Genomic DNA, 26769 nt, shown 5'->3' on the forward strand with positions numbered 1-26769 from the left:
AATTAAAAAAAAACCCATAAAAGTAGCAATCCAAACGGAGATTTTCAAATTTTCTTGCTCTCTCGATTTTTCTCCCTTTAATTAGAGAATTTTCAATTTTTTAAAAATGTATAATGCAAACAAAATACAAAGCAAGGTATGAATGTGATATAAAATTACCAAATAGCATCTTATTGATTCGTGAAAATCTTGTGACAGCTGTAAAGTAAATGAAAATTATCAAGACTAATCCGTTTATAATTTAAATGAAGAAAGATAAGCGATGGAAAACTTGTGCAGATGTTTTAAGAATTTTTAAATTCTTTTTTCTCCACAATACAATTATTCAATTCTTTGGTATTACACCATCTTTTATTTTGCTAATTTTTTAAATCATATGGCTTTGTGTTTTTCCTAATAAAATGTGTCATATTCCGATTAAAAAGTATAGGATTATTCTAAAACTATTATATAAGGGTATTAATGTCATTTTGTTAAAATTTTGGATGGAGAATTCATTATTAACGTTTGACTAGTAAATAAAGGGAGCAAAGTGTATATATTTAAAGTTCATGGGGCAAACTGTAATTGACCCTACATGATATTGTGAAAACAAAGATTGAACCAGCATCTTAAGAATCAATTGCCTATTCAATTTGAAACAAACAAACCCATAATAAGGAAGGCCTTGATAGGGATCGAGATTGAAATAGTAAGCCTTTTTTTTTTTTTGGAAAAAAATGAGTTAATGTGGTGTTAATATGAAGGATCTGTCTTGAGAATATCCATTAGACATTAATATTCACTAAGGTGTAGCTGACGAGAAGATTTATAAATGCAAAATGAAATTATGGTAATTGTTAGTGTACACATTTATATGATAAATTAAGGTTATGTTTGATAAATCAATTCAGCACTTAAACTTAATGAATTTAAATTTTTACATATTCAGATGCCTTTAATAATCAAAAAGTGCACATCTGAATTAATTAAGTGGTACTGAATTTTCTAGGTAAAATTTACACTCAAATTAAAGTGGTAAGTTATTCACTTATCATTGAATGTGATATACACTCAAATATATTAGATTTAATACTTAATAATTCAATAACTTAATATATTTAAATTTTAAATTTAAGATTTTAAACTTCAATTTTTAAATTTTAATTTTATCAAAGGGACCCTAAATGTGATTTAAGTGTCTTTGACAAATCCCCACTACGAAATTAACAATTAACAGAGTGGTAGGCAAAGCTCCTTTTGGAAAACGGCATCCACCATGGTGACTGGTCACATGCCAACCATGAGAGTTAGGCTCAGGAGTTGGGCATTTGCCACTCCTGATCCAAAACCCTATCTCTTTAGAATTCAGATGGATGATGCCTGTCTTTCTCTTCCATGAAATTGAAACCTTTGGCCTGTCACTTCTTTATGTGTTCATTTTCCAACCGTTAAAGCTAAGCTCCAACTTTACAAAACCTCTTCTTTCTCTTGTGCCTCAATTTTCCTAGAATCCTCGCCCCTCTCCATTGCAAGTTTGCAAGCCGGACCTGGAGCTGTGGAGCATACTACTGAAAAAAATATATATAAAAAATATACTAAAGTACTTTATTTCGACCTACATTTTTCCAACATGAGATCTATGACTTTGGTAGATTCGTGGGTTCAGACCTGTTCAGTCTTCAATCAACCAAAAACCCATTACAGATCCTTCAATGGTCTTATCCACAAACCCATGAATAACCCCCAATTCAAACCCAATTTCCTCAAGCAAACGAAGCCCGTCTCTTCCTTCACCATTTCAGCGATCATAACAAGGGAAGAAGAAACAATTGATGCCGAGAAAGACCGAGAATCCAAGGACTCTTCGACCCTTTTCAACTTCAAATCCTACATGGTTGAAAAGGCCAATATAGTCAATAAAGCATTGGACGACTCCGTTTCCGTCAAGAACCCACCGAAGATCCACGAAGCAATGCGCTATTCTTTATTAGCCGGCGGCAAGAGGGTTCGTCCCATGCTCTGCATCGCCGCCTGCGAGCTTGTCGGGGGCCATCAGTCTCAAGCCATGCCGGCCGCCTGCGCTGTGGAAATGATCCACACAATGTCCTTAATCCACGATGATTTGCCGTGCATGGACAACGACGACTTCCGGCGAGGAAAACCTACGAATCATAAAGTCTTCGGAGAGGACGTGGCAGTCCTCGCCGGCGATTCCCTGCTGGCCTTCGCCTTCGAGTACATCGTCACGGCGACCACAGGGGTAGCACCAGCCAGAGTCTTGGCCGCAGTTGGAGAATTAGCAAAATCAATCGGGACTGAAGGCTTAGTCGCGGGCCAAGTTGTCGATTTGGCCTCCACCGGAAAGGCTGATGTTGGATTAGACCAGCTGGAATTCATTCATCTACACAAAACGGCGGCGCTATTGGAAGCCTCAGTAGTTTTGGGAGCAATTTTGGGTGGTGGGACTCCAGAAGGAGTTGAAAAACTGCGGAGATTTGCAAGGTGCATTGGGCTGTTATTTCAGGTGGTGGATGATATTCTTGATGTGACAAAATCTTCCGAGGAATTGGGCAAAACAGCAGGGAAAGATCTTGTAACAGATAAGGTTACTTATCCGAAAATGATGGGGTTAGACAAGGCTAGGGAGTTTGCTGAGAAGTTGAACGAGGATGCCAAACAGCAGTTGTCTGAATTTGATCCGGATAAGGCAGCTCCTTTAATTGCATTGGCGGATTATATTGCTCATAGGGATAACTAGAGTTTTGGGATTCCAAGCTTTGTATCTGATCTATGTTTATAACAACATTACTTAGATTATAGCTAAGGGCAAATGGTATCCTTGTCTGAAGATTTTCAGGATCCCAAACTGCAGTTTCGGATCATTGTTGTAACTTTTTCCTTGAGCGCTATTCCATGAAAAGTCAGACCATCTTGGCATTTGCATGTTTCTTTATTTCCCACAATGCAGCTGAAAACTGATGTATCTACCAGTATAAGTATGCAATGCTGCGTTTATCAGTGCAATTTGTATATCTTAGTAGAGTCTTTAGGCTTTGAATAACTGAAAAAATAGTTGCTCTTGCGCATGGCTAAGGAAGAACTGAAGCTTCACCCCCCCGGCCAATTTGATTGCTACAAACATCACAAATGCCTATTATGAATGGAAGCAGCAAGATCATGTGTATAAATCGCTATCCGTGATTGGGAGAAAACATAAGCAGGAGATTGCAAATTGTCAAGATTAGTCATCCTTCAGCAGTTGCTTGAGCATGGGGAGGTGGTGAAGAAGGACAATAAAAAACTAAGAAAATGGGAACGCGCATTATTTGGAATGTCTGATTGGGCGGGCATTTGATCGAACACTTGAGTTGCATCAAGCAGGAGGACTACGTATTACGGACGCCTTCTCACATGATACCTATCATATAAAACGGACAGGTCCCTTTCTCACCAGCGAAGCAAATGCCTTTATCTTCCTCCTGGGGCTTCGCGAGTTCGCTTAAGCTCAAGACCAATCACTTGTAATCTCCGAAGGGGCGGCAGATTCAGCGCGCAGAAAAAAAGATTGCGTGAATGAAGGGACGAAAAAGGAGAAACGCCGTTGCCGGGGATCGAACCCGGGTCACCCGCGTGACAGGCGGGAATACTCACCACTATACTACAACGACTTGTTGGACGCTTGTCTTCCCTCAAACTTTCTTAACAGTGAATAAAACATTTCGTGGCTCTTCTCAACCTTTATTGCTGTGTTTTGGTTCATTTGTCCTGGTTCCAACTTTGGAACAGTTGTGAGTTCCCAGAATTCAGGGAACTTGAGCAACCAATATTTGAAGCAAAATACAGATTTGAGCCCTTCGTGAATCCAATTTCGCTAAAAACCAGCCTAAATAAATGCACTGCTCCTTTAATGTTCTGCAATTATAGGTAAGTTGTGGATTGACAGTGTTTGAAATTATGAACAGGGTCCCCTAATAAGCCATCTCTGATATTTGCTTGTCTTTTTTTTTTTCTTAAATGCCCAAATTTGTTCATCTGCTTTACCCCCAGGCAGTAGCTACAAGGAATAAAAAGGGGAAACTTCTAGCCACTAATTGGCCAAAAATTATTCACATATATACGGCTTAAAAGAAGAAGCTGTAGCACTAGGCGAGGGGGTAGTTAGCAGTCAGTCGTTATGTAGTTTTGGTAGTAGGATATATGAGAACAGAATACAGTACCAAGTAGAAAGAAAATTTTAAGACGTAGTACATTCCCATCTTCAAACGCCCAGAAGCAGAACTATTCCCCAATTCCATAATTCTGAGAAGAAAACACTGCCGAAAATTACGACTTTCAGAATCTGATATGCATGGCCTCCATCTGCACCTTGTGGAAAAACAGGTAAAGGTAAGCCGCTATTAGGTGATGATCGCTCCAGCTGAAGCCCCAAACTTTTTATCAATGCAAGCACAGACGAGATAAGCTACTCTCACAAGTTACCCACTTCAATCAAGAATTGCCATCATGTAGCCCTTTTTAGCCAATTCGCCAGGCAAATAATCATACTCTGGGGCTGCAAATCTTATAGTTTTGCAGTTTCGGTCCTTTCTACAATTTCTACCACTAGCATTGGCCATCAGCTAGACAAAAAGCAGACGGTTGGAAGGAAACAATTAGTTTTAATAATTAAAGGTACATATTGCTTAAACATGAAACACCCATCCGAGAACTTATATAAACAGTTCAAGTAAAAGCAACTTACAGTAAGCAAATGCCTTCTAGAAAAGGTCAACAAGTACTGGATTGCAAGAAACATCCTTGATCCGAGGGTACATCATCTCAGGCTTCATCTATCTCTCCTCCTCTTGAGAATATATTTTGTATCTTGAAAGTGTAGGGGTTCATTGCCCCAACAGTTCCAACCAGCACCTAATTCTCGAGCAAATAGTTCAAGACGATGACAATCCTTAGAGCCTGGAACATACTCTAGCAGCAAGTCTACAAGCATCCGAATTTTTTGGGGAACTTTCATCAGTTAGAGCAATGAGATGACAAGAATATGAGACAAGACCTTAACATCTTTTCAAGGACATAGAGCTCTCATAAATAACAAAAGCTATGGAGGTTTAGCAGAAAAAGGAAATGATGGCTGGGATAGAGAGCAGAAAAACAACAGTTGTACTTCAACATAGAAACATGGATACCTCCTATTGGGGGTTTCCTTGAGTAATCACCAGGGACACTGATAAATACTTGATTATCTGGTATAGGAACATGTCCTGACAATTCAACTACATCTACATCCTGCAAGGAGTAGTGCAAGAAACTGACAGATGTTAACTTACCGTGTTCATGACTTTGACAACCATCTAGAAAAGGAGCAGCTCACCTTTTGAGAAGAATAACCGAGGACAAGGCATTCATATGGTCTGTGATGAAAGAGATCCAGCTGGCTAATCAATTGGCCATCTGCCTTTACCTGTATCGAGAAAAAGAATACAACAGTATAAAACAAAAGCAAAGGAATGCAGAATTTGTGGATATGAGGAATAATACCTTCAACCAGTAAAAGGTTGCTGCATATTTGACCCCCCACGAGGGAAACAATTCATTCTCTACAAACCTCCTAAGCTTTTCCCTATTTGTCACCCACAAGGCTACCAATGCTCCACTCGTATGAGTTAGTTGCTCGATAGGAAGGGATAAGAAGTAACGATTTGGCAAAGTCCGGTACCTGCAAAGGAGTGTGGTAAACATACAAATAAATCGAGCATAATAGTAGTGACTACCATACACTAAAATCAGAAATGCAACTTAAACTGTTATATGCAGAGTCTTGGAATGAGAAAGATGTAACACTACAGATTGCAGGATAAATTTCTTTTTCCCCTCTTTTGATCCGTGTTCAAGGGAAATATGAGGAATTCAAGTGAGTACCATGCACCTCTCCATGAACCGATTATCACCAGAAAAGAAGAAGGAAAAACAAATGCTATTAATCATTGGGTTGCTCGTTGTTCCAGTGAATGAACTTTAAACAAGATTTCTACACACCATTAAAAAAAAAAGGTATCTAGATGGCCAAATGCAAGAAAAAAAGGCAGAATGCAGCAGAAATCATGGTCACATACTTCAGTTTCTGGTGAGCGCTGCTGTTCTCCCATGGTGGGTCAATCAATATGAGATTGAAGCCGCTTTCACATTCAACTGCAAGAAATCATTTCTAGATCCGTAGTTTGTCGAATGTGATGCCAATGCTATATAAATCTGTCTCCTTATAAAGCTCCAACCCAACATCACATGAATATAAAGGAGAGTGACATAGGGAAAATTAAGAACCAAACTAGGCTTAGCACTGTACAGACCCCCAACACTCTAGATCTTCTCCAAAAAGTTAGATAAATTTTCATTTATACAACATTTAATAGCAGACCACACTGCAATTTTAGATCGTATGGACAAATCCAGAAAGTTAAGCGCTTAGTTTACAGAAACCAAAACAAAAGAACTGTACTTTACATATAATATGGAAAATAATCAACTTTGTAAAAGTTGAGTGTCCATCCATGCACTCATTTTTCTAGCATAAAGATATACTAATAGACATACATTAACATTGTCAGAGATCACATTTCCATATTCAAATGTAAATGTTTTACATGGAATTTACCTGGAACCAAATTATGAATCTCCTTTAAATCAGACTTCCAAGTGACATGAAGAACAAATCATAAAGAGCATGTCAGAAATTGATCAATTTTGTAGCTATATAACAGAAACAGTATCTCTTGGAGTATCTAGAACTAACAATTAATATTGAACACAAGAACAAAAAGGCCATAAAATCATGTGAAGAGTAGGCTTCACAATCTTCCTCATGTCACACCAAAAGGAACTCAAATTATCCCACGACATACCATATAAAAACAACTTTTCCGAGGAATTATATAATTGCGGTTCAATAATTCAGCCTCTACATCATTGTCTCCGTTGTTGACGACAAAATTGTTAAATACAGGTACAGAAATTTGGTCCCCTGAAAAAGGCCAGAAGAGAGAAAAACAGTCTTTCTCATACTCCATAAGGAGCCACAGAAAAAACAGATTCGCATATACCCCCTACTTTAGGACACAAAAATAAAACTCCAACTCTAAAATTAATATTAGAATCATGCGAAACATTTCAACCTCAAAGGAGCAGATTTTGTCATGTAAAAAATAACAAGAAGCAAAATAGCCCGACAAAGTGTCTTCATTTTAGCGAAACAAACCTCCATGTTGGGTAAAATTCTGATCTTGATCGAAATTAAGACTAATTTCGTAAAGAGGTGATTGCCAAACCCTTCCTAGCTCTACAAAGTTAAGCTCATTGGCCTCCCTCTTCAGCGCACTTCCTCTACATTCTTCATCAGTAAAATGTCCATCACTCCTCAAACCTTTCAAAGCAGCCAACAGCTCAGTGGCTCCAAGCAAAGTTTCATGTGCCTTCAATAGCAACGGTCTCACTTCCTTCAACCAAAAAACACCAAGGCAAGTCCAAAATTATTACGGGTCGGGTCGGTGTAAACATACGGGTCCATGAAATTGTCCAGGAGGCCTCGCAAAGCCCACTTGGAAGATGGGGTCAATGCAAATAAAAAGGGTCGGGTCAAGTTCACCAAGTCGGGTCGTACCTGGTGGCGGCGTTGGGCAATTAGTTCTGTTTCGTTTAGCGGGCGAGGCTTTTTCTCTTTTTTGCGCTTCCGTTTTCGGGAATCCGGCGGAGCTTCGGGCGTTTCTTCTTTTGAGTTGCCGTTGTGGTCGTCGTCGTCGAAGAAGCGGGAGTAGTAAGCAGTAGGAGAAACTCTGAACCGCGTGTAGAACCGGTTAAGGACACGAACCGGGTCGATGAAAATGGCAGTTGAGTTTTCAAACCGGTAAATTCCCGACTTGAGAAACCGTGAGAGCCTCTCGTGGGTTGTCGGACTGTTCATTGCTGGGAAAATAATTGTCGCTGCTCCGAAAATACAAGCTGGGCAGTGGACAGAGGTTCTGTAATTACTCGTTCTACCTCCAATTTTTCTGCTTTAGTAATAGCAACAGCTATATTAGGTGTTTTTGGGATATTTTCCAAAAATTTTACTAGCCTTTCTAAGTTCGGTATTTTTATGTACTTTAAGATGCTTTTAAAGTTAAAATTTTATTAAAATATTTTATAAAAAATTTCCTACCATGATACCATCCACCACCTCTTTTTTTACCTGGAATTTCGTCTCGGTGACATGTTTTCTATGCCAATTCAATGTCACTAATAGTATTGTGTCAAGTGTCATGTTATTATTTATATTTTAATTTTTTAATAATTTAATTTGGCTTAGTTTAACACAAATGTAAATAATAACATGACACTTGACGCAATACTATTGGTGACATTGAATTGGCATAGAAAATATATCACCGAGTATCTCAAGTGCTCTTTTTTACTCTTTATCCGCCCCGCTCCTTCTTTCCTCCTCTCTCCTCCCTTTCCCTCCTCTCTCCCCTCCTTTCTTCGTCCGCCTCCCTTCTCTCTCTCCACTCCCTTATTTCCTCCTTTCTTCTTCCTTCTTTTCTTTTCCCTGCAACTTCCCTCCCCCTATTTCTGGATCCCATAACCAGATTTGGTCGCAATCAGGTCGAGAAAGGAAGAAGGGAGATTGCAGGGAAGGGCGAAGAGAAAGGAAAAGAAGGAAAGAAGAGGGAGGAGAAAGAAGGAAGAAGGGAGGAGAGGGAGGGGTAACAACAGTGGAGGAGAGAGAGAGAAGGATGGGGATGGCAGTGATGGGTGGCGGCTGGTGGTAGGGGTGGCAATTTTCAACACGACCTGAAAACACGACACGAACCTAACACGAAATTAATGGGTTTGGGTTGAGATTTTGGGAATTCGGGTCAGAATCGGGTTGGACCCGATGAACCCGAAAAGAAAACAGGTCGATTTCGGGTCAACCCCGTGGTGACCTGATATGACCCGATATGACCCGTTTACGAATTAAAAATAATTTAATAAATATAAAAATAATTTTATCTAACTAACCTAAGTTATTCTTTTTTTCAAAGGCATTAATTACTTAATCATAAATGAATTTATTTAATTTGTGTGAAGTTGAAATTATTATATTTGGACAAATAATATATTATATTATTTTTTACTTTTATACTGTTTTAATTTATTTTATATTTTGTTTGGGATAAAACACTTTTACGGTGTTTAATTTATTTTAGATTTGGTTTGGAATTACTTATTTAAATTTTTATTACTTGATTATGTAATTAGTTTTGTGAGAAATTGATTTTATTAGAAATTACAGTGATAAATTAATAAATTAAAATTAAGTTTCGGGTCATTTCGGGTCGACCCGCCAACCCGTCAACCTGAAATTTTCGGATTCGGGCTAACATACCTGACCCGTCACGGGTTGGCGGGTCGGGTTCGGGTCAACAGATTTTCTGGCGGGTTGACCTGAACCCGACCCACCAACCTGATTTGGACCCGAATTGCCACCCCTAGCTGGTGGCAGTTGGTAATGAGTGGAATTTTGCAGGGGTTAAACAAGTAACTCAACTAGACCCATTCAATTAGTAGTAATTGATGGACCAACTCACATTTACTCATTTTTGCTCATTAAAAATTGCACATTCAAATTCAACTTTCAGTAAGTGGCAGGGGATAAATTTCAATTTCTTATTAACCCAATACTACTGATAAAACGTAGGTAACTCTTGTCAAATAATATAGGTATTTTTTGAAAAAAAAAAAGACAAAATAAAGCAAATAAAATTTCAAACAGGTCGTATATTGAGTAATTGGATATACTTATACCTATTTATAACGCGTCTATTTTAACTCATCCAATCATAATATCTCCGAATCACTTATTTTGACACTTTTACGTGTACGTTACGAGTAAAACTTGTCAAACTTTGACAGGAGTATTTGTTTTCATCCTTTCACACTTTTAGTCGTTCACTCCTCGCTCCATTTTATTTATTTATTTATTTTTGCTATTTCTTTGGCTATTTATTATTTATCTAATAACAAAGGTTGGCGTTATGGTTACGGCGATGTTTTGTGCATTATGCGAATTGCAGTAGCTTTGAATAGGTCATTGGTTGTGACGTAAAATTGGTGTCCAAATGTTGAAAAGTGAAGATTTAGGAAAAGGAGAGGAAAACAAACATGTGGTAAAAACTGAGTGACAAATAATTCGTTTTAGTCTTTGAACAGCTGACCACCTTGAACAGTCTTTTTTTTTTTTGGGGGTAGATTACACTTAACCGCTTCCCCAAGGAAAAAAAATCCATATCCTTTGTCAGCATTCTTGTTTGGATAAGCAATAATTATGGTCTACGGGAGACTGAAAAAATCAAAAAGGTGGTCGAAGCCAAAAGCTTCTGTGCCATGCAAGACTGCGTACAGAAAAAGCAGAAATGGAAAACAAGATAGATAGAGCAGCAAGCAACTGATCAAGTCAAACTTTTGAAGGTACCGACCGGTAGTGCCACTTGATGTTTGGAAATGAAGACAGTGTAGTTGCTTTTAGTTTGCTTAGTGAGCGGTGATTAGCAGCCCACCACACAATGGAATGCAAAATCCCCTTAGAACACTTGCCATTTGGCACTCTATGACCTAGCATTTTCCAATGTGACCTCAAAAAGAAGCTTGTCAAATTATTGATAAGCGGATCTTCTTCCGTGCTACATTTACTAGTACATGTTCAAGTGGGCTCGCAGTTGAAGAAAAATGTGTTGTTGTTCTTACTTCTTGTCAGAAACAATTTATTAGCCAATTCAAGAAAATTGCAGACAAAATGAAACAAATGGCTTTTTCGTATGCTTATCAATTGACTTTCACACCAATATCCGTGTGGTGATTAGCTACCCTTTTATTTTTGCTTAGATTTTTTTTTTTTGTCACTTATCATCGTTTACATCTACGTCTACTTCTAATTTTAATCTATCATATATTAAAGAATGCCCTAATAGAGTCACGAAAAGCAGATGGGACGTAAATCGCCATCGAATCATCAGACAGACGAGTACACAGCAATGGATTCACTATATTGGGTTAGCACTTTCCACTTCATTTCCCTAATAAATATGCGGAGGGAGAAAAGTGGGGAGGGGGAGGTTGGGTTGTGTGCTTGCATTTTCCAAGTTTAAGCCCCAAAGAAGTCAGAATATATGGGTATTCTTGAATTTGTTTGGTATTTAAATTGGCTCGCTCGCATCAGCAAAGGGAAAGCCTGATTAAGTCATCTAGCTTTGGCCTTTCCGCAAACTCCAAAAAGTTCTATGATTCTATCCGTCCCGGGACACAACTTTCTTCCAATACGCGGTGGTGAACCGTACAATATGGGGTCCAGGCCCGATGGTTGCATAACTAAACAAATAGCAGACGGCAACGTGTCCGCACCCAAACGCGTCCACACGAAAAAGCTACGCTAGTTAGTGCTTGTAATGTAATATTTGTCTTGGTACATCATCACTGCTGCAAGGATTCTACTGGGAATGTGTAAATGGCAAAGTAGTAGACACTGGAAAGAGAAGTGATGCCATCCAAAAGCCTTTTAACTGTGTAGTATGGGCAAATTAGTGACCATGGTTAGATTAACACAGCCAGCCAGCCAATTCCGCTCTTTGACAGAGCCTATATAATACCCCTCCAAGTGATGAGCCTGCTCCATTTTGAGTAGTGACTAAGTAAATGAAGTGAAGCATTTTGTTGCTCAGCAGGAGGGTCTCTCTCTAAGGATAATAAGTAAAAAGGTTCTATCTCTATTTCCTTTTCTTATTATGTCGTCTGCTTTTGTTTTGATTCTTTCATCTCTTTTGTTTTGTAGTATAGGACCATTCTAATTTGCAATCATGGGATATTTTTCTGCCAAAGACTCTGTTTTGGTTTGATATACATATATATAGGCGTTTTAATGATCAACTGGATTTGAAAAAAATCTTGTAATGCATCCGTATATTCATTGGACCAGAGTTTGTGCTGGCTGCCATTTTCGGAATACTGATGCATATTCTGTTAACATGCAGAATCTGTCTGTTTCTGTACTTTTATCAGCTGCAACTGGTAAAGGCATTTCTTGATTGTGCCCTTATGCCGGCTTTTTATCCTCTTCTATATCAATTTCATTTCTTGCACCTCTAGGTGCTTGCTTTAAATTCTTCATATTCTGAATCCCCTTCTCTATGCCAACGGCAATCTTCGGAGTAATTGTTTCCGTTTAGATCTTCATATTGATCAACTTTTTACTGTTATTCTTTGCAAGTCAAGTCAATGGACCATGCAATCGAAGCATAGCTGCCATGAGAATCAATCAAAACTCAAAAGTTCAAATATTTGATATATCTTGTAGGTCTTGCTTTCTCTTTAGTATGGGTTACACAAGCTCTGGTCCATCCATTCAGTGGATCATGAAGCCCCTCAGTTTCTAATTTCAACTTACCAATCTAGGATGATGTACTATTGAAATATATGCTTGGCCATGTTGACTGAATTGGAATTTTTGTTCCAAAGACAATAAGGTGATTGATTTGAAAACTGAGAAATAGCTTTCCTTCACATCAATCAAGCTGAATTGGATTGAAGGACTGAACTGATTTTGTTTAGTAGGAATAATATGCATCTCCAAGATTGAACTGAATAAGATGTTGATCTGTATCAATTGTTTTCAGGTCCAATTCTCTTGGAGAATTTTGGTCTACATACATCCAGGGAGTCATTTAGGATCATTTTCCTCTTGATTTTGTTAACATTTTATTATCATTCATCTGACACAGGCGTTGGTCAGGTCACCGTAGTCTTCACTTTTCACTCTTGTTGCGATGTGTCCTCCAGCACCTGACTCTCCTGCTGATATGGTTCATGGGGCTGACGATGAAGTCATTATGCATCTGGATAGAATCAGACAGGGAAAGCCTCTTCCAAACAATGTGATTGATGATACAAATCCTTTCCAGTTCAATCCGTCAAATTTACCAACTGGTCAGTTTGGTGCTTAATCTTTGAAATTGTTTTTGGCATGACATCAACTACCATATATTAATGTCACTCCCTTCGGAATATCTAGTCATATTTGAGAAACTATTACCTAAACGAGAAAACTTTTAGTTGTGGAATGAGTAGGCTGTCTTCCGGCTCAAATGGCCTGGTCTTGAGTAGATTTTGTATGACCTTTCGCTAGAGTGAGATGAAAAGTTAAAATGACCACTCTAAAAATCACATCATCCATGTCCACTAAGCATTTCCTTGTGAATAAAAGAGCCTTTAAATTTTTGTGTAGCATGACTTTTGTAGGTCATCTGGATGAGAGTTCTTCAGCTTGTGTAAAATTGATTGTAAACGGATTTGACCTTCTATGCATGCATTCCCACTTGCTGAGAATATTAGTGTGGATGAACCACAGCAGCCCTTTTTGTTAGGTCATTTATTTCGCGTTCCGCAGCCAGGTCTTAATCTAATCATCTATAAAATTGACCAGATTTAGAAAGGACTTAAATACACTGACTGGAATACCACTCTAAAAAGTTTTGAAGATTGAGCATGCTTGCTTATTTAGGAAAGGATGTGTATTTTCTGAGCAGGTGGAATTTGGTACCTAGTGGGCTCAACTGAGAAGAAGGAGAATAAATTTGGCTTCTGGAGAGAAAAGGGAACCGCCCTTGATATACGTACAGGCTCTGCTATAAGTGGTCGGAGAACTACCCTGGAGTTTATTGCTCGAGAACAAAAAACTAATTGGATAATGCATGAATACAAGATAACAGAAACCGGCAAAGGAAAGGTATCCTGTCGAATCAGTAATCAGTGGATATACTTCTTATCGTGTTCTTTCTTTCTATCCACCGACCTGCGAGACAATTGCTAGTTTGGTTGGATATGTGCAGGAATCAAGAGTAATGTGCAGAGTTTTGCAGTCAGGTGGACGAAGCTCAAATATAGACCTTCGCCCCAATTCGAGACAAGCTGTATCGTTTGAACAAGGTTCAAGAAGCCCATCCCTGGTTGGTCCTCCTGTATCATTACCTCCGTTGATCAGAATTAGCTCTTCTTTGTTTCTTCTCTTTCTTTGCGATTGTTTTATGAAATCTTATTGCATTCATTCAATTCATACAGTAACATTACCCAACTCCATCAGCAGATTGTAGATAATTATGATTTGCTCATTTTACAGTTTGTTTCTTGAGTTCCTATGTGTCTGATATCTGGTTTTATTTCCAGTTACATATTAGGACCAGCTTGGTCTCATTTAAGACCATATAAAAGAATGGAATTTCTGTGACTGAACTCTCTTTTACCTGGTACTATTACTACTGTCATACTATGATAGTAGGGCAAATACATGATTCAACTATGTCTCCTGCATTCTAGGACTATAATTTTTCTGTTACTTTTACTTTTGGCTAAAATACAACATTTGTAACAAAAAAACCTGTGTGTCTTAAAAATTTTGTGAGTCCTACTTGTCTTTCACAGAAGCATAGTGGAGTTGATGGAAATAAGCTTCTATCTGAGGCTGACAGGCTTTTGGAACCACGAACAAGAGAGCCTCCTTATATGATTGACGGTGACTATTTGGAATTGGATGATCTTGCTGACCCACAATCAAGTTCAACCAGCGCAGATAATTCAAGCTGCTCAAGCTTTACTTTAGATGAATATTTTGATTCACATGCCCTGTTGCAGGAGTTGGAGGATAAGAATAATCAAGGGCTACGAGAAACAGGTACAAGTTCAAAATTCAGTGTCACTGCATCTGTTCCACCAAGTGAAGTGGTTATGCTGCCAGCCACTTTAGGTATGTTTATGTCATTCTTCAACGAACATTTTATATCCTCAGATGAATACTCTTTCTTGAATTCTTGCAAGTTCTAACAACATGAGTAGAGTACATGAATAATTAGTAAGGCCAAGCGTGGTTGTACTTTTGGACTGGTAATCACCTTGTGTGTCATCATATGGAGACCAGATTACAAGCAAAAATAGAAATGTAAAATGACACGTGAGAGTTTACCTAAAGTAAGTATAACTTCTTGAAAGTTACTTAGTTTCCAAGGGAAACATCTTAAATTTGGCTCTTAGGTTATGATGGTGAAATATTAAATTGGGCTATAATTCGATTAGGTTCTACAGAAGCAGATATTCTGAAAAAGAATTCAACAGACATAATACACACTCATTGATCAAATGACTTGTTTATTCTTGGAGCTCTTCATCATGGCGTTTCGAGTGGTTTAGGAGTTCATTAGCCATTCAAATAGTCATTGACATTAAATCTGGAGGTATATCTGGCGTCAAAATCTGCCAAATGTGTCTTTTTTGAGTTGAAACCAACAAGACAGGTCACTTGGTTGTGCTTATATTTAGGAACATGCATCTGGTGAACATCTTAATGGTGTCGCTTCCTGATTCTTATTTTTGATCATTGGTTAATCCTAGGTTCTCTAGTTTGTGCTAGTGGAAGACAACCATCTGTTGGATGCACGGCACCCTCATCAGTCCTCAAGACACAGAATGTTGGTGAAAGAATTCCAGATCACACTGCTAAAAAGCCAAGGACCGAGAAAAAGGAAGAAGATTCAGCAGGGTCCCTATGCCCGGCACCCCCTTTGGGAAATGCTGGCAAATCCACATCAAAAGGAAAAGAGAAGGCTGCTAGTGTCAATACCAAAAGGCTGAAAAAGTACATGTGTTTCATGCCATTCTAGGCTGTAATTGCATACTGCGTATAACCTCTGTGTCATTAGGTGACTGCAATCAGTGACTAGGAAAAATACCAACCCATCTGGGCTCTTGACTGCGTTCTGTTATGTAATCTGCATTCTTGATCTGGTGAATGGAAGGAAAAGCTACTCAGTTGTCGATAGGATTCAAGTACCATATAGGAAATTTTACAGAAAAGAAAAGAAAGCATGGAACAACAGGCTAGTATTATAAGTGTAGATCAGCTAGGCTGCTGGCGACGTGGTACATCTTTTTTGAGCTAAGACGAAGAGGAAGTAATCATCAGCTTTAGAAAGTGTAGGAGCTGTTAGCCAGGCATCTTGGCTTTTTTTATTTTTACCATACAATTGTAATGTGACGATAGACTTCTTTCTTTAGCCAAGTCTGTCTGTTTCAGAGGAAACTTCCGATCTTGTCTGTGGCCACATTATATACATATAGTTATTATGATGACACATGGGCATATCCAGTGTGACTGGTCTCTGCTGCTGTCCTTTCGTTCTTCTGTCCTTTTATCCTTTTTCTTTAAAAAAATTCCTAGAAGAACGGAAAATGGTCCATTTTTAGCATTTGAGTTGAGATCACAATAATGGGTTCTTAAGAAATGTGCTTAGACTGAATATATATAGTTGGTGTCTCCTTAGCATAAAATGGCTGTGATAAACAGTTTCAAACTGTTTTTTTGGTCTTTCATAAGGTTTGTTTGGATTGTGTTTTATTTGGAATATTTTTACTGTAGCACTTTTTGTGATGTGATATGTGTGAGATAAAAAGATAATTGGGAAGATAAAAAGGTGTATTGAAAATTGTAATGATGATGTAAGCAGATAAAATTGAGGAAATAAAACACGATCCAAACAAACCCATAGTTATTTGGCATGTGTCCGATTTACACAGCTTCCTAAGGAAAGTTCCCGGCAAACGATATGCAGCATGGGTGAATGGAAAACTAATAATTAATATGTCTGGTGGATCTTCCATCAGAATTTGACTTGTGTCTTTGCACTGATGACATTTTTCTTCTTATTGTATTATTTTGGGAGGGGAAGGGCGTGGCTTAAAAGGCACCAAAAATTTTTGTTCGTAATAAATAAAAAAGACTCGCTTTTGATCCTTGGTCAACTATCCAATGGAATTTTGGTCCCTCGTTTGTGGATTATTGGGTTCAAATTTCTCATAGGATCCTAAAAATCATTGGATGTAATTTCATTGCAACTTTATTTGAGTTCTGCGGAGAAAAATAGCATAGGAAATTTGAAGTTTTGGATTTCTCATTTTATCCTCTGATTTGTATTTACATGGTTATTTTATTTCATTTGAAATCTGAGACGCATTTGAAATAATTTCAGAACCTGATCGATGTCAAAATCAAGTTGTAAATTTTATTGAAATAATTTGGCAATAAGTTAGGGTGAAAAAAATTGCAAAATTCGAAATGTGCTACGATCCGACGGAAATATTAACCAGGGACAAAAAAAAAATGAAAGTTTTCTATTTGTTAAGAACTAAAATCAAACCTTTTGATTTAGTGGATTAAAATTTCACATCAATAATATATAAAAAGACGACTAGTGTAATTTTTTGCTTGGATATTTCTACCCATAGAAATTGCCTGTGTCCAAGGGCAAATTTCTTTTATTCTAAGATCAGGTTTTAGTTCCAATTTCCAGCAGGTGAACATTTGAAAGGCCAGATCAAGCCCCATGTAAGACCATGGACCTTCACAAAGTCTGACGTTCAATTACTGAACTCACTGGCCTTCAACCTTTGGTACCTACCGCTGGGGTCATGCTTTCATATTGGGCTGACATTTGTGATTCCACTTTATTATGACTTCAGATTCTCACGATGCCGCTTATTTTCCCCTTTTTTTTTTCTTTCTTTTTTTAATTAAAAAAATACAAAACTACAACCAAAAAAACACACTACAATGCGTAAATAAATATAAATGGATGAAAACAAACTAATCATTTATCAACATACTCAAGTAGTGGAATTACAAAAAAGAAAAAAAGGTAGTGGAAACAATAACCCGCATACAATGGAGAAATTTCAAGAGGCTACCTATGGATGTAATAACTTCTAAACAATTACTATATATATATATATGTTTAAGATTCACGTACGCAAGTAAGTGGCTGCATTAGGAGGAATAAGGAACCGGCTAAAGATTGCTGGATATGGGTAAATTTAACTAAACGGATTTGTTTGACGCGGGCGTGTATGTATATATATAAATATATTTACTTATTAAATAGGGATATTATCAGGTAATCAATTTATACTCATATTCAGATATTCATGAATTGATATAGATAAATTTAACTAAATGAATTTATTTGACATGCATATATATATATATATACATGTGTGTGTGCGCGCGCACGGCTAATACTACTATTGTTGCAACGAAATGTTGGCCTCAACTTTCGCAGCTTTTAACTACAGTCCTCCGTTTGTCCCTCCGTGATCCATCTAAGCGTTAATTTTAACAGGAGTGTTTGGATACAAAATTTATTCCAAATAATATTTCGCTTGCATCATAAACACATTTTTCAATTCACCTTTTTATATTTTCAATCACCTTTTTATCTCACATACATCACATCACAAAAAATGCTACAGTAATTGTTCTAAATAATATTTCAAATAATACCCTATCCAAATAATATTTTGAGTGATTCAAATATGACAGTCCAATGCAAATATGACTTGCAAAATGTGACTGAAGCTGAATGGTCAGTCTTACATCTAGTCACGTTCTAGATTTTGGTTATATTTTGCAAGAACTGTAGCTTTCGATTCAATGCAAGTTTTGAATTGTCATCTTCAAATTTCACTTCATCATTCTCTACTAATAGTACACTCGTTTACTCCAATTTGACACACAAAAAGTTGTATTGAAGTACAGTACTGAGAAAAAAAGAGGAAGAGGACACCATTCCAACTAGTGCTCAATTCAATTAAAAAGTAAAAAATTAGTTCGAGCTTTTGCAAAAAAAAAAAAAAAGGTAATGGTAAATCAAATTCGAATACCATTTTCGCAATTTTGATTCATCAAAATTGCAGGCTAAATGATAAAAAAAAAAGAAAAAAAAAGGGCTTAACCATCATCATCATTCAGTTAAAGCCCAGGGGTTGATTGATTTGATGATGTAGTGGTAAAGTTAATGATGTTGATTAGCAATTAGCAAAGGCACTAATGCCTGAGGAATCCAATATTTTCTCGAGGTATCCGAGACTTTGTCCTCATCCCAATTGCAGGCGTTACCAAATAAAATAAAAAAAAAAAAAAAAAGCAATCGCCTTTCAAAACCTTTGTGATGATTATACGGAACATGCCCCATGACTTCATCCGACCAATCAAATGGCGCCGAATCATTTGGACGGCCAGATTATCCGGGACAGTTGCGGATGGACGGCCGGATTAACGCTCGATTATGGCGGGAAAACTCCTACCACTGGAGCATGGATGGAATTGGAGGGAAGAAAGTGACAAAGAAGAAGTGGTCAGATATTTTTCAACGGATGAATTATTATTATTGTTTAGTAGTTGTAATAAAGCAGAGTCATTAGTACGGTAGCAGTAGTAGAGAGAGAGTAACGAGTAATGAATAGTATATGCAATTATGCATAATGCATGGGATGGGGGGCAATTAATTACTAATTATTAATCAATCAATTAATTGATGACTGACATCGGGACATGGCTGGATGGATGGATACAGATAATTTTGTACGTAGTAGTAATTCGTATTGATACGGAGATGTCGCAGAATTCTGCAGAGGTGAGAGAAAGGATAGACAAGTGGCCCATGTCGGATAAGACAACACCGTCGGTAGATAGACTTCCTTGTCCACGTGGGCCCTTCCCATGACTTTCCGGTTCCCGTTACTTTTGCCCGCTGTCAGTCTCCTCTCTCCACCGATTTACACTAACACCCTTGCACTTGCACAGCAATCTCTCTCTCTCTCTCCTTCTTTATTCCTTCTGATTTTTGTTTCTTCATTTCAGTTGTTGCCCTCCTTTAGGTGTTTTGTTTGGACAGGAAATTATTTGAAATTATATTTTAAAAAATATTATAATAATTTTTTGATATATCATAAAGAAATTAAAGCTCTATTTAATTACAACTTATACTACTATTTATCTAATATATCTCTATACTATATATATAATAAAAGGAGAAATAGACTTTTTTTCTTTATTTTATTTTTATGAAAATCGCCTACTATTTTACCACTTAAGCATAAATTGCTAACATTACCAGCTGTAACTATTTTTAACAATAACTATCTAAACACGTTTTGACAAAATAACTGTGTCTAAACATTTGTCGTAACTGGCAAAACAATTATCATTTGTTGAGAAGAAAGTGTAAAATACTACAATTTGCTTTAGTAATAAAAATTTTAACTTGCAAAAAATTGATTTATGAACTATACACGTGTTGCACATATCTTTGGCACTGGTGCTGAAAATGTAACAACTCTCATCATATATATTATCATAACGTATAATTTATAGAATAATTGTTTAGATATTTTTTTGTACGGACACAATTTATCATTTGTAGAATTTATCTTACTTGCAATCTTTTGTGACATCGTATCTTATGGCAGCAAATCTCAAGTTGATTATTACCTTCGTTTTGATTTGTGTGTGACATGGGAGGACAAAATTGAAGATAAAGTATAGGTGAAGAGAAAGTATGGGACTTTAGGAAGAAGGAAAAAGGAAAAAAAAAGGGGGGAAGTTAGAGGCGTGAAAATGTACCAAAGAAAAGCAACCAAAATCCTAATGAAGGATAAAATTGTGAATTCAGTAATCCCACGACTCCATTCCGCGACGCGCAGCACCAGTCAAAGCGGTCAATTCGCCCTCTGTAACTCTCCCACCCTACACCGCGCTAGTTGTCTTGCATCTTGCCGCAGCGCAAGCCTCTATTGCATGAATAATTGACGACCTCCTCTCTCCTTCCTACGTGGCCTCCACCTATTGGTTCATTTCAACTCTCCGGGATTCATAGCCTACACAAAAGCATTAAACAAGCCAGAGAAAAACACACACACACAAAAACACACAACGAAGTCACTCTCACTCTCACCATCTTCTCTCTCCTCTTTCTCTTGCCCCCAAGTCCAGCCTTTCCTTTTTTTTTTTTTTGGTTTGTGTTTTTTTTTCACACTCAAAAAATCCCAAAATTCCACTCATTTTCTCGCTCAATTGACCACCAAGATCACGGTTTTGGACTATACAATGCCTGATCTTCCGATCAGCTCCGAATTCTTGGGCTGAAACTGGAATTTGACTAAATTTTGGGGACAAAAAGCTGATCTTTTTCTATCAGAAATGCTCGAAGCAGTAGAGAGTTCAGTGAATGGGTTTTCACATTTGCAGAGCTGTGGAGACAGCAGTGAAGAAGAGCTCTCGGTTTTGCCACGTCATACTAAGGTTGTTGTGACTGGTAACAACAGGACTAAGTCTGTTCTTGTTGGTCTGCAAGGTGTAGTCAAGAAAGCTGTTGGCCTTGGAGGATGGCACTGGCTGGTACAAGTTTACTCTTTTTTTCTTTTTCTTACCTTTTTAGGAGTTTTGGAGTAATGGGTTGGTTATGGATAAATGATTTTGCTTGAATTTGAGTTTGGAGTTGTAATGTAGTTTTCTCTGAAATTCCTGTTGTCCTTTACTTGTTATTATTTTGTATGCATTGGGGGACAGTTCTATTCTCTTCTTCTGTGTTTTTATTAGCAATGTGTTATCGTGGTCTAAACAATTTTATTGTGCTTTGGCTTTTTTCTGTTTTAAAAAATTTCCCCTTTCTTTGTCCTTATCTTATGTGTCTGATCGACGACAGAAAGTCTTGCAGTGCTGCTTTTTTTTTTTTTTCTCCTTTTTCGCTTTTGCAACTATTGGATATCATAGTAATTTTTTTAAATATGGAAATTAATGTGAAGTTTATGTCTTTGAGGTGTGCTTAAGGTCTAATTTTGAGTTTTTGGAGATTTTCTTGGTTTGCATGTCGCTTATGTTTAATGGATCTGGGACTTTAAGAGGGGTTTACTATGATCTGGGAATGCAAACTAATGTATCGTTTAAGAATCTATCGACTTTTGATGTTATTTTCTTCTTAAATGTCTTTTAACTGTTGCCCTCCTGTGGTTTTTGTTAAAAAAATGCGGATAATCGGATTTTTTTACATATTTTTTTGACTTTAAAATGACAGCTCAATTATGGATTTTTACTTTCAAGCTGTAAATTTAGTTTCTGGTGCAATTAATAGTCTAGTTCTTTGTGTTGTGCTGGAAGATATCAGATTCACTAATGTCTCTGGTGCAATCTATTTTCAAGCTAAAAATTTCGTTGCCTAGAAACATACGTATGAATGACTATGCTATTCACACAATCTTCTACGTCCTTCTCGTACTTGATCACCCATTTGACTGTTCCTGATGGCTTTGATTAGTAGGCAATGTGATTTCATTGTCATCTAACCATAGAAGTCCATTGTTACGTCTTTTTAACTACAACAAACAATTAGCTCGGTTGGTATACTTTATTAATGAAGCTGAATGTAGATAAAATTCACGGCATTCTTATTCAATTCTATTATTCAAAAATAATATCTAATTGCCTGAGATTGCTTTCGATACTGAAGTTTTCATACATCGCACTATTTTTTGGAAAGGGGAAGAGGGGAACAACTTGTTGAGACTCACCGTTGTGTCATTATGAAATGTGCTGATTTTTGCGTGTTGATTCACTATCTTTATATTTTGTAAAAATGCAGGTTCTAACAAATGGCATAGAAGTCAAGCTTCAGAGGAATGCGCTTAGTGTAATAGAAGCTCCTACAGGCAATGAGGAAGATGATGATATTGAATTTGAAAATATGCAGTGGAACGGCTCAGATATGGGTAATCTTGATTTATATATTTGACATCGATTGACTTGCTTATGCTTTGTAAGATCAGTTCTCTGTGTGTTGTTCTTTTGAACTCATCTAAACTGTGAATCAAAATGCATAGACTGATACACATCATTTTGAGGTCTGTATTCTGATAGCAACTGATTGTGTGATCCTTATCGTAATGTGGTCTGGAATCTGGATAATGTTTCTATAGAAAATGACTGAATGGCTACAGTTGTTGGAAAGTAGATTTGCACATTTTCATCATGACTATATAATATGGATGAAGACCATCTCAAAATAAAGGCTTTTCAGTAAAATTTGTTGAGGTTGTCTCATAGGATTCTTCATGTCCGTACCACACAATTCAATTTCCTTTTCCATTACAAAAAACTTTGTGTGTTACTGAATCATCACTTTATTCTTGTTCTTTTGGCCCACCACTCAATTGGTTATTCTCATGTGTTACTGTTTTACAGCATCCGATGATACCCAAAAGTCCCATAGATCAAGGCCTCGCATGCATAAATCATCCGGGTCATCTCACAAGACTATGAGCAGGTCTCTCTCTTGCGATTCACACTCCAAGGAATCTATTTCCACTCCTAGGGGGTCCACGGTAAGGAAAAGCTTTTACCCAATTTGCTGTTTACTCTTATAGGGATGTTGGTTCATCATCATTGCGTTTGACTTGTATGTCAGTTGTTGAAAGACACCACCATTATTGCAACTGAAATTTTCAAGTCTTTGTAAATAAGTGTGGTTTAATGCTGTTTGCACTTACATAAAAGTTCTTTTGCTCTTTTTCTTTTTCCCTTTCCCAAAACATTTTTACATAGAAGATTGATCTGAGCAAACTAGAGATGGCTGCCCTGTGGAGATACTGGCGGCACTTTAACCTTGTGAGTGTTTCATTTGGAGATTCTGAGTTTCAAATCAGAAGTGGTACAGTCTAAGTAACTCCCAACATTGTCTGTTGCAGGTGGATGCCATCCCTAACCCTTCAAAGGAGCAGCTTATCGACGTTGTTCAGAGGCATTTTGTGTCTCAGGTAACTTAATTTTTACACGACGTCGCTTTCCTTCACGATCAGTGTTCTCCTTTTTTGCTTGCTAATGGGCTGAAGCACACTCTCTCTTGTGGTGAAGCAATTGGACGAGTTGCAAGTCATTGCGGGGTTTGTGCAGGCTGCAAAGAGGCTCAAGACCGTATGCAAGTAACCCTACAGAAAGAAAATGGGCAAACTCTTTGCGCATTGTTCCTGACACTAACAAATTGATTGGCTAATTTCCCCTCCATCGCTCTTGTTTGACTAATGCCTGTAATATATTCATAAATATATACTCTCTGACTGTTCTTCAAGTTTATAGTAGTTAACTTTTTTTTCCTAGTTATTGTGTAAATATGATGTAAACTGGGGACTGACTCTAATTAAGGTGCCTTCTGAGCTTCCAAAGATCCATTTGAATCGAATGTATTGCTGAGAGACCCCCGGGGGAATTGGTCATTTCAAGTGTATAGTTCTGTTTATTTTTACTTTGACACTGTAATCACCACTCCTTGATGAGCATGTTGTGTCTGATGGCTGGCCGCAAAATCACCTTTCCTCTAAACCTGGAAAGTGTTGGTAGATGATTTACTCTTCATGAGTCTCCGCGGTGAACTCGAATATGTTTATCAGGAATTGGCGTGGGCCGGGAAAACAAGAATAATCAGGCGCACCCTTGCACAAATGTAATTAGCAACATTTTTAACTCGTTGATGAAATGAAGCCTTAGTGTAACTACTAGTGTAGTAGTGGTAGCCTGCAATTTCACCATCTGTGGCCATTCATCTTCAAAAATTAGTTAAAGAGTGAACTTGCTTGGACAAAAACTGTCTCAAGGCAATGGAGAAGGAGGGAAAGGTCATTTATGAGGATTGCAAGTCAGGCAGGCGTTCATGACCATTGTTGTTCGAGGTGGTTGGAAATTAGGTCAATGACATAATGACCAGCCTGCACCAAAGTGAGAGAAAAGAGCACGGGAGGGACGAAAGTTGGTTGCTGCCTGATATTAAGCAACTAATTTCTCCCCATATATGGTCCAACATTGACTACTTTTCTGGCTTTGTGGAGAGGTTAGTTAAATTGGATACCAGAGTCAAAAGTAAATCATGGAATCGCCATTCCTCTAGTGTATAAATATCCCTCCTGTATATCACAGTCGAGCAGCAATATTGTGTAAGATTTTCCAGCAAGTATTATGATGCCTTCATTGATAGGGAATGAGCTGTTCACTAGCAAGAGGATTATGCTTCTTCTGGCATTGATCTGCTTGCTGGTGCTTGTTCGAAATTCACAAGCGGCGTCCAACATTCATCAACCGCAACAACGCCAGCACCTCAACTCGCCTCCTCCGTATCTCCCTAAGCTGAGGCCGCCATCATCACCATGGCGTGGTCGAAATAAATCACCACCGCCCCCACCTCCGCCTCCGGCTTGGTTTTACTTCTACTCTCCTCCACCTCCTACTCCGCCACACTCGCCTAACCATCCACGAACTGCATACTCTCAGCCGCCACCGCCTCCGGCTTGGTTTTACTTCTACTCTCCTCCACCTCCTACTCCGCCACACTCCCCTAACCATCCACGAACTGCATACTCGCAGCCACCGCCTCCGGCTTGGTTTTACTTCTACTCTCCTCCACCTCCTAGTGTGCCTCCGGCTTGGTTTTACTTCTACTCTCCTCCACCTCCTACTCCGCCACACTCGCCCAACCATCCACGAACTGCATACTCGCGGCCACCGCCTCCAACTCCGAAGGGCAGATTGAACAAATACTAGTATTTCTTTCCTAGGGTCGCTTCAATATTATATAACACCAAATAGATCTAGAAGGAAAAAAAAAAAAAAAAAATTGGTACAGGCATGCGACTGATGATTAACGTTGAGGATGCAATTGATAAAATTTGTTCCCCTTCTTTTATATTTCTTCTTTCCATTGCTTTAGGAGGATTCGAAGGACTAATGCATGCATTGTCAACAATGCGTGGAAGGATTAATTTTTCCTGCACAATAAATTTGATTTATTTTCACATGAACTGAGATTGGATGGAGATTAAAATTTTTCTACTGTGCACGAATAAAGGTCAATGAGAGAAAATTTTACCCCAGCAAGCAGAAAGGTTATTTGGGCGGATGCCTTCCGGGGGCCCAAATTTACGTCGGGGAAGTTTATTAAGAGAAAATCAACCGAGACCCGGCCTCCAATGTAACTTATTATCAATGTTCCCAACTCACTAGTAATAAACTTAACATGGCTGACCCAGTTTCAAACCACTGCCCCAGTTCGTCTGCATTTATTTTTAGCCTTATTGTGGTTGATAGCCTAACTTTCCGAGACAAGATGGTCAGCTGCTTTGGCCCAGAGTTGTACGCGGCTTCAAATAGTTTTTTTTTTTAATAAAAAAATAACAAGCAAAGAAATCAAACTACTAATTGTTAGGTTCATGAATAAAGGATTATATTTCATATTGGTCTGAAAGATAAAAAAAAAATAGTTAACATGTAAGTAAGGACTTGATACCTAATAGTTTAAACTTTTGGGTCAGGGTTGAGTTCGTGACTTACATATTGAATTCTTTGGTAAACTCTCTCGAGGTGTTAATCCCTATCAAATTGGTATCAGAATTTCAGAACTACTTATGGATAATTAGATTCTTTTCAGAATTCCCTATCAAATTGATATTAGAATTACAGAGCTACTTATGGGTAGGTGAATTCTTCTTGGAGTTGGACCGGTGAAAATTCTCTTCTTAATGGTGAATCAAAGTGTCAAAGTGTTAAGGAATTTGACTAGTGTTGAATCAGGTGCATCATGGGTTTGGGAGATGTCCGGTATAGTTTGGATGTTGAAAAAAAGCGGGTCTATATAAGAGTGGGTCCATATTTGGGAGAAGAGATGACTTTAAATGATAAGGTGGATTTGCGTTGAATATTAAAGTGGGTTTGGATAAGGAATTGTAAATTTGGGTTTAATGTGAGGGTTACCTATAAATTGGGAGATTTGTTAGATTCATGAGTAAAGATTTATATCTCACATTAATCCGAGAGATAGAGAAAGAACAGTAAATATGTAAGTAAGAGTCCGAAACCTAATGACTTAAGTT

General features: G+C 37.8%; 4 protein-coding genes and 1 non-coding gene across 8 annotated transcripts; 3 read left to right on the forward strand and 2 right to left on the reverse strand.

Annotated features, from left to right (window-relative positions):
* The first annotated feature begins 1257 nt into the window (after positions 1–1257).
* On the forward strand, positions 1258–2929 carry LOC113711043 (geranylgeranyl pyrophosphate synthase, chloroplastic). The gene has a single exon (XM_027234177.2). The coding sequence runs from the start codon at positions 1613–1615 to the stop codon at positions 2738–2740; it is 1128 nt and encodes a 375-aa protein (XP_027089978.1). The 5' UTR covers positions 1258–1612; the 3' UTR covers positions 2741–2929.
* A 649-nt stretch (positions 2930–3578) lies between these two features.
* On the reverse strand, positions 3579–3650 carry TRNAD-GUC (transfer RNA aspartic acid (anticodon GUC)). The gene has a single exon. It is a non-coding gene; the product is annotated as a tRNA-Asp (tRNA).
* Positions 3651–3934: 284 nt separating this feature from the next.
* Positions 3935–8093, reverse strand: LOC113710962 (methyltransferase-like protein 2). 3 transcript variants are annotated; one of them, XM_027234064.2, is made up of 10 exons: positions 7634–8091; positions 7232–7469; positions 6879–6997; positions 6632–6665; positions 6093–6168; positions 5518–5695; positions 5351–5440; positions 5166–5265; positions 4724–4959; positions 3935–4601 (listed from the first exon to the last, which is right to left on the reverse strand). In XM_027234064.2, the coding sequence occupies exons 1-9, from the start codon at positions 7931–7933 to the stop codon at positions 4808–4810; spliced, it is 1287 nt and encodes a 428-aa protein (XP_027089865.1). In that variant the 5' UTR covers positions 7934–8091; the 3' UTR covers positions 3935–4601; positions 4724–4807. The 3 variants fall into 3 exon arrangements, with proteins under 3 accessions (XP_027089865.1, XP_071922974.1, XP_027089867.1); XM_072066873.1 differs by lacking the exon at positions 5166–5265 and having other exon boundaries at positions 7634–8093; XM_027234066.2 differs by lacking the exons at positions 6632–6665; positions 6879–6997 and having other exon boundaries at positions 7634–8090.
* Positions 8094–11560: 3467 nt separating this feature from the next.
* On the forward strand, positions 11561–16163 carry LOC113712780 (uncharacterized). The gene is made up of 6 exons (XM_027236347.2): positions 11561–11744; positions 12765–12969; positions 13569–13768; positions 13872–13988; positions 14461–14782; positions 15424–16163. The coding sequence occupies exons 2-6, from the start codon at positions 12810–12812 to the stop codon at positions 15690–15692; spliced, it is 1068 nt and encodes a 355-aa protein (XP_027092148.1). The 5' UTR covers positions 11561–11744; positions 12765–12809; the 3' UTR covers positions 15693–16163.
* Positions 16164–20773: 4610 nt separating this feature from the next.
* Positions 20774–24126, forward strand: LOC113712524 (uncharacterized). Of its 2 annotated transcripts, none has more exons than XM_027236003.2 (6): positions 20774–21259; positions 22500–22626; positions 23099–23238; positions 23459–23521; positions 23602–23670; positions 23768–24126. In XM_027236003.2, exons 1-6 carry the CDS (start codon positions 21062–21064, stop codon positions 23837–23839), a joined length of 669 nt encoding a protein of 222 aa, XP_027091804.1. In that variant the 5' UTR covers positions 20774–21061; the 3' UTR covers positions 23840–24126. The 2 variants fall into 2 exon arrangements, with proteins under 2 accessions (XP_027091804.1, XP_027091805.1); XM_027236004.2 differs by having other exon boundaries at positions 23462–23521.
* Positions 24127–26769: the final 2643 nt, after the last annotated feature.

This window comes from Coffea arabica, chromosome 10e (assembly GCF_036785885.1).
Source record: "Coffea arabica cultivar ET-39 chromosome 10e, Coffea Arabica ET-39 HiFi, whole genome shotgun sequence".
In the NCBI taxonomy this organism is placed as follows: Eukaryota; Viridiplantae; Streptophyta; class Magnoliopsida; order Gentianales; family Rubiaceae; genus Coffea; species Coffea arabica.

What these genes read in the sequence shown, in the direction of transcription:
- LOC113712524 (XM_027236003.2), top strand. Translation starts at nt 21,062, where the DNA reads ATGCTCGAAGCAGTAGAGAGTTCAGTGAATGGGTTTTCACATTTGCAG. An exon ending in GTGGAACGGCTCAGATATGG is followed by an intron (nt 22,627 to 23,098) that starts GTAATCTTGATT and finishes ACTGTTTTACAG; the next exon opens with CATCCGATGATACCCAAAAG. An exon ending in CCACTCCTAGGGGGTCCACG is followed by an intron (nt 23,239 to 23,458) that starts GTAAGGAAAAGC and finishes ATTTTTACATAG; the next exon opens with AAGATTGATCTGAGCAAACT.
- LOC113712780 (XM_027236347.2), top strand. Translation starts at nt 12,810, where the DNA reads ATGTGTCCTCCAGCACCTGACTCTCCTGCTGATATGGTTCATGGGGCT. An exon ending in CAGAAACCGGCAAAGGAAAG is followed by an intron (nt 13,769 to 13,871) that starts GTATCCTGTCGA and finishes GGATATGTGCAG; the next exon opens with GAATCAAGAGTAATGTGCAG. An exon ending in TATGCTGCCAGCCACTTTAG is followed by an intron (nt 14,783 to 15,423) that starts GTATGTTTATGT and finishes GGTTAATCCTAG; the next exon opens with GTTCTCTAGTTTGTGCTAGT.
- LOC113711043 (XM_027234177.2), top strand. Translation starts at nt 1,613, where the DNA reads ATGAGATCTATGACTTTGGTAGATTCGTGGGTTCAGACCTGTTCAGTC.
- LOC113710962 (XM_027234064.2), bottom strand. Translation starts at nt 7,933, where the DNA reads ATGAACAGTCCGACAACCCACGAGAGGCTCTCACGGTTTCTCAAGTCG. An exon ending in AGCGCTCACCAGAAACTGAA is followed by an intron (nt 5,696 to 6,092) that starts GTATGTGACCAT and finishes ACTCCTTTGCAG; the next exon opens with GTACCGGACTTTGCCAAATC. An exon ending in CAACCTTTTACTGGTTGAAG is followed by an intron (nt 5,441 to 5,517) that starts GTATTATTCCTC and finishes TTCTCGATACAG; the next exon opens with GTAAAGGCAGATGGCCAATT.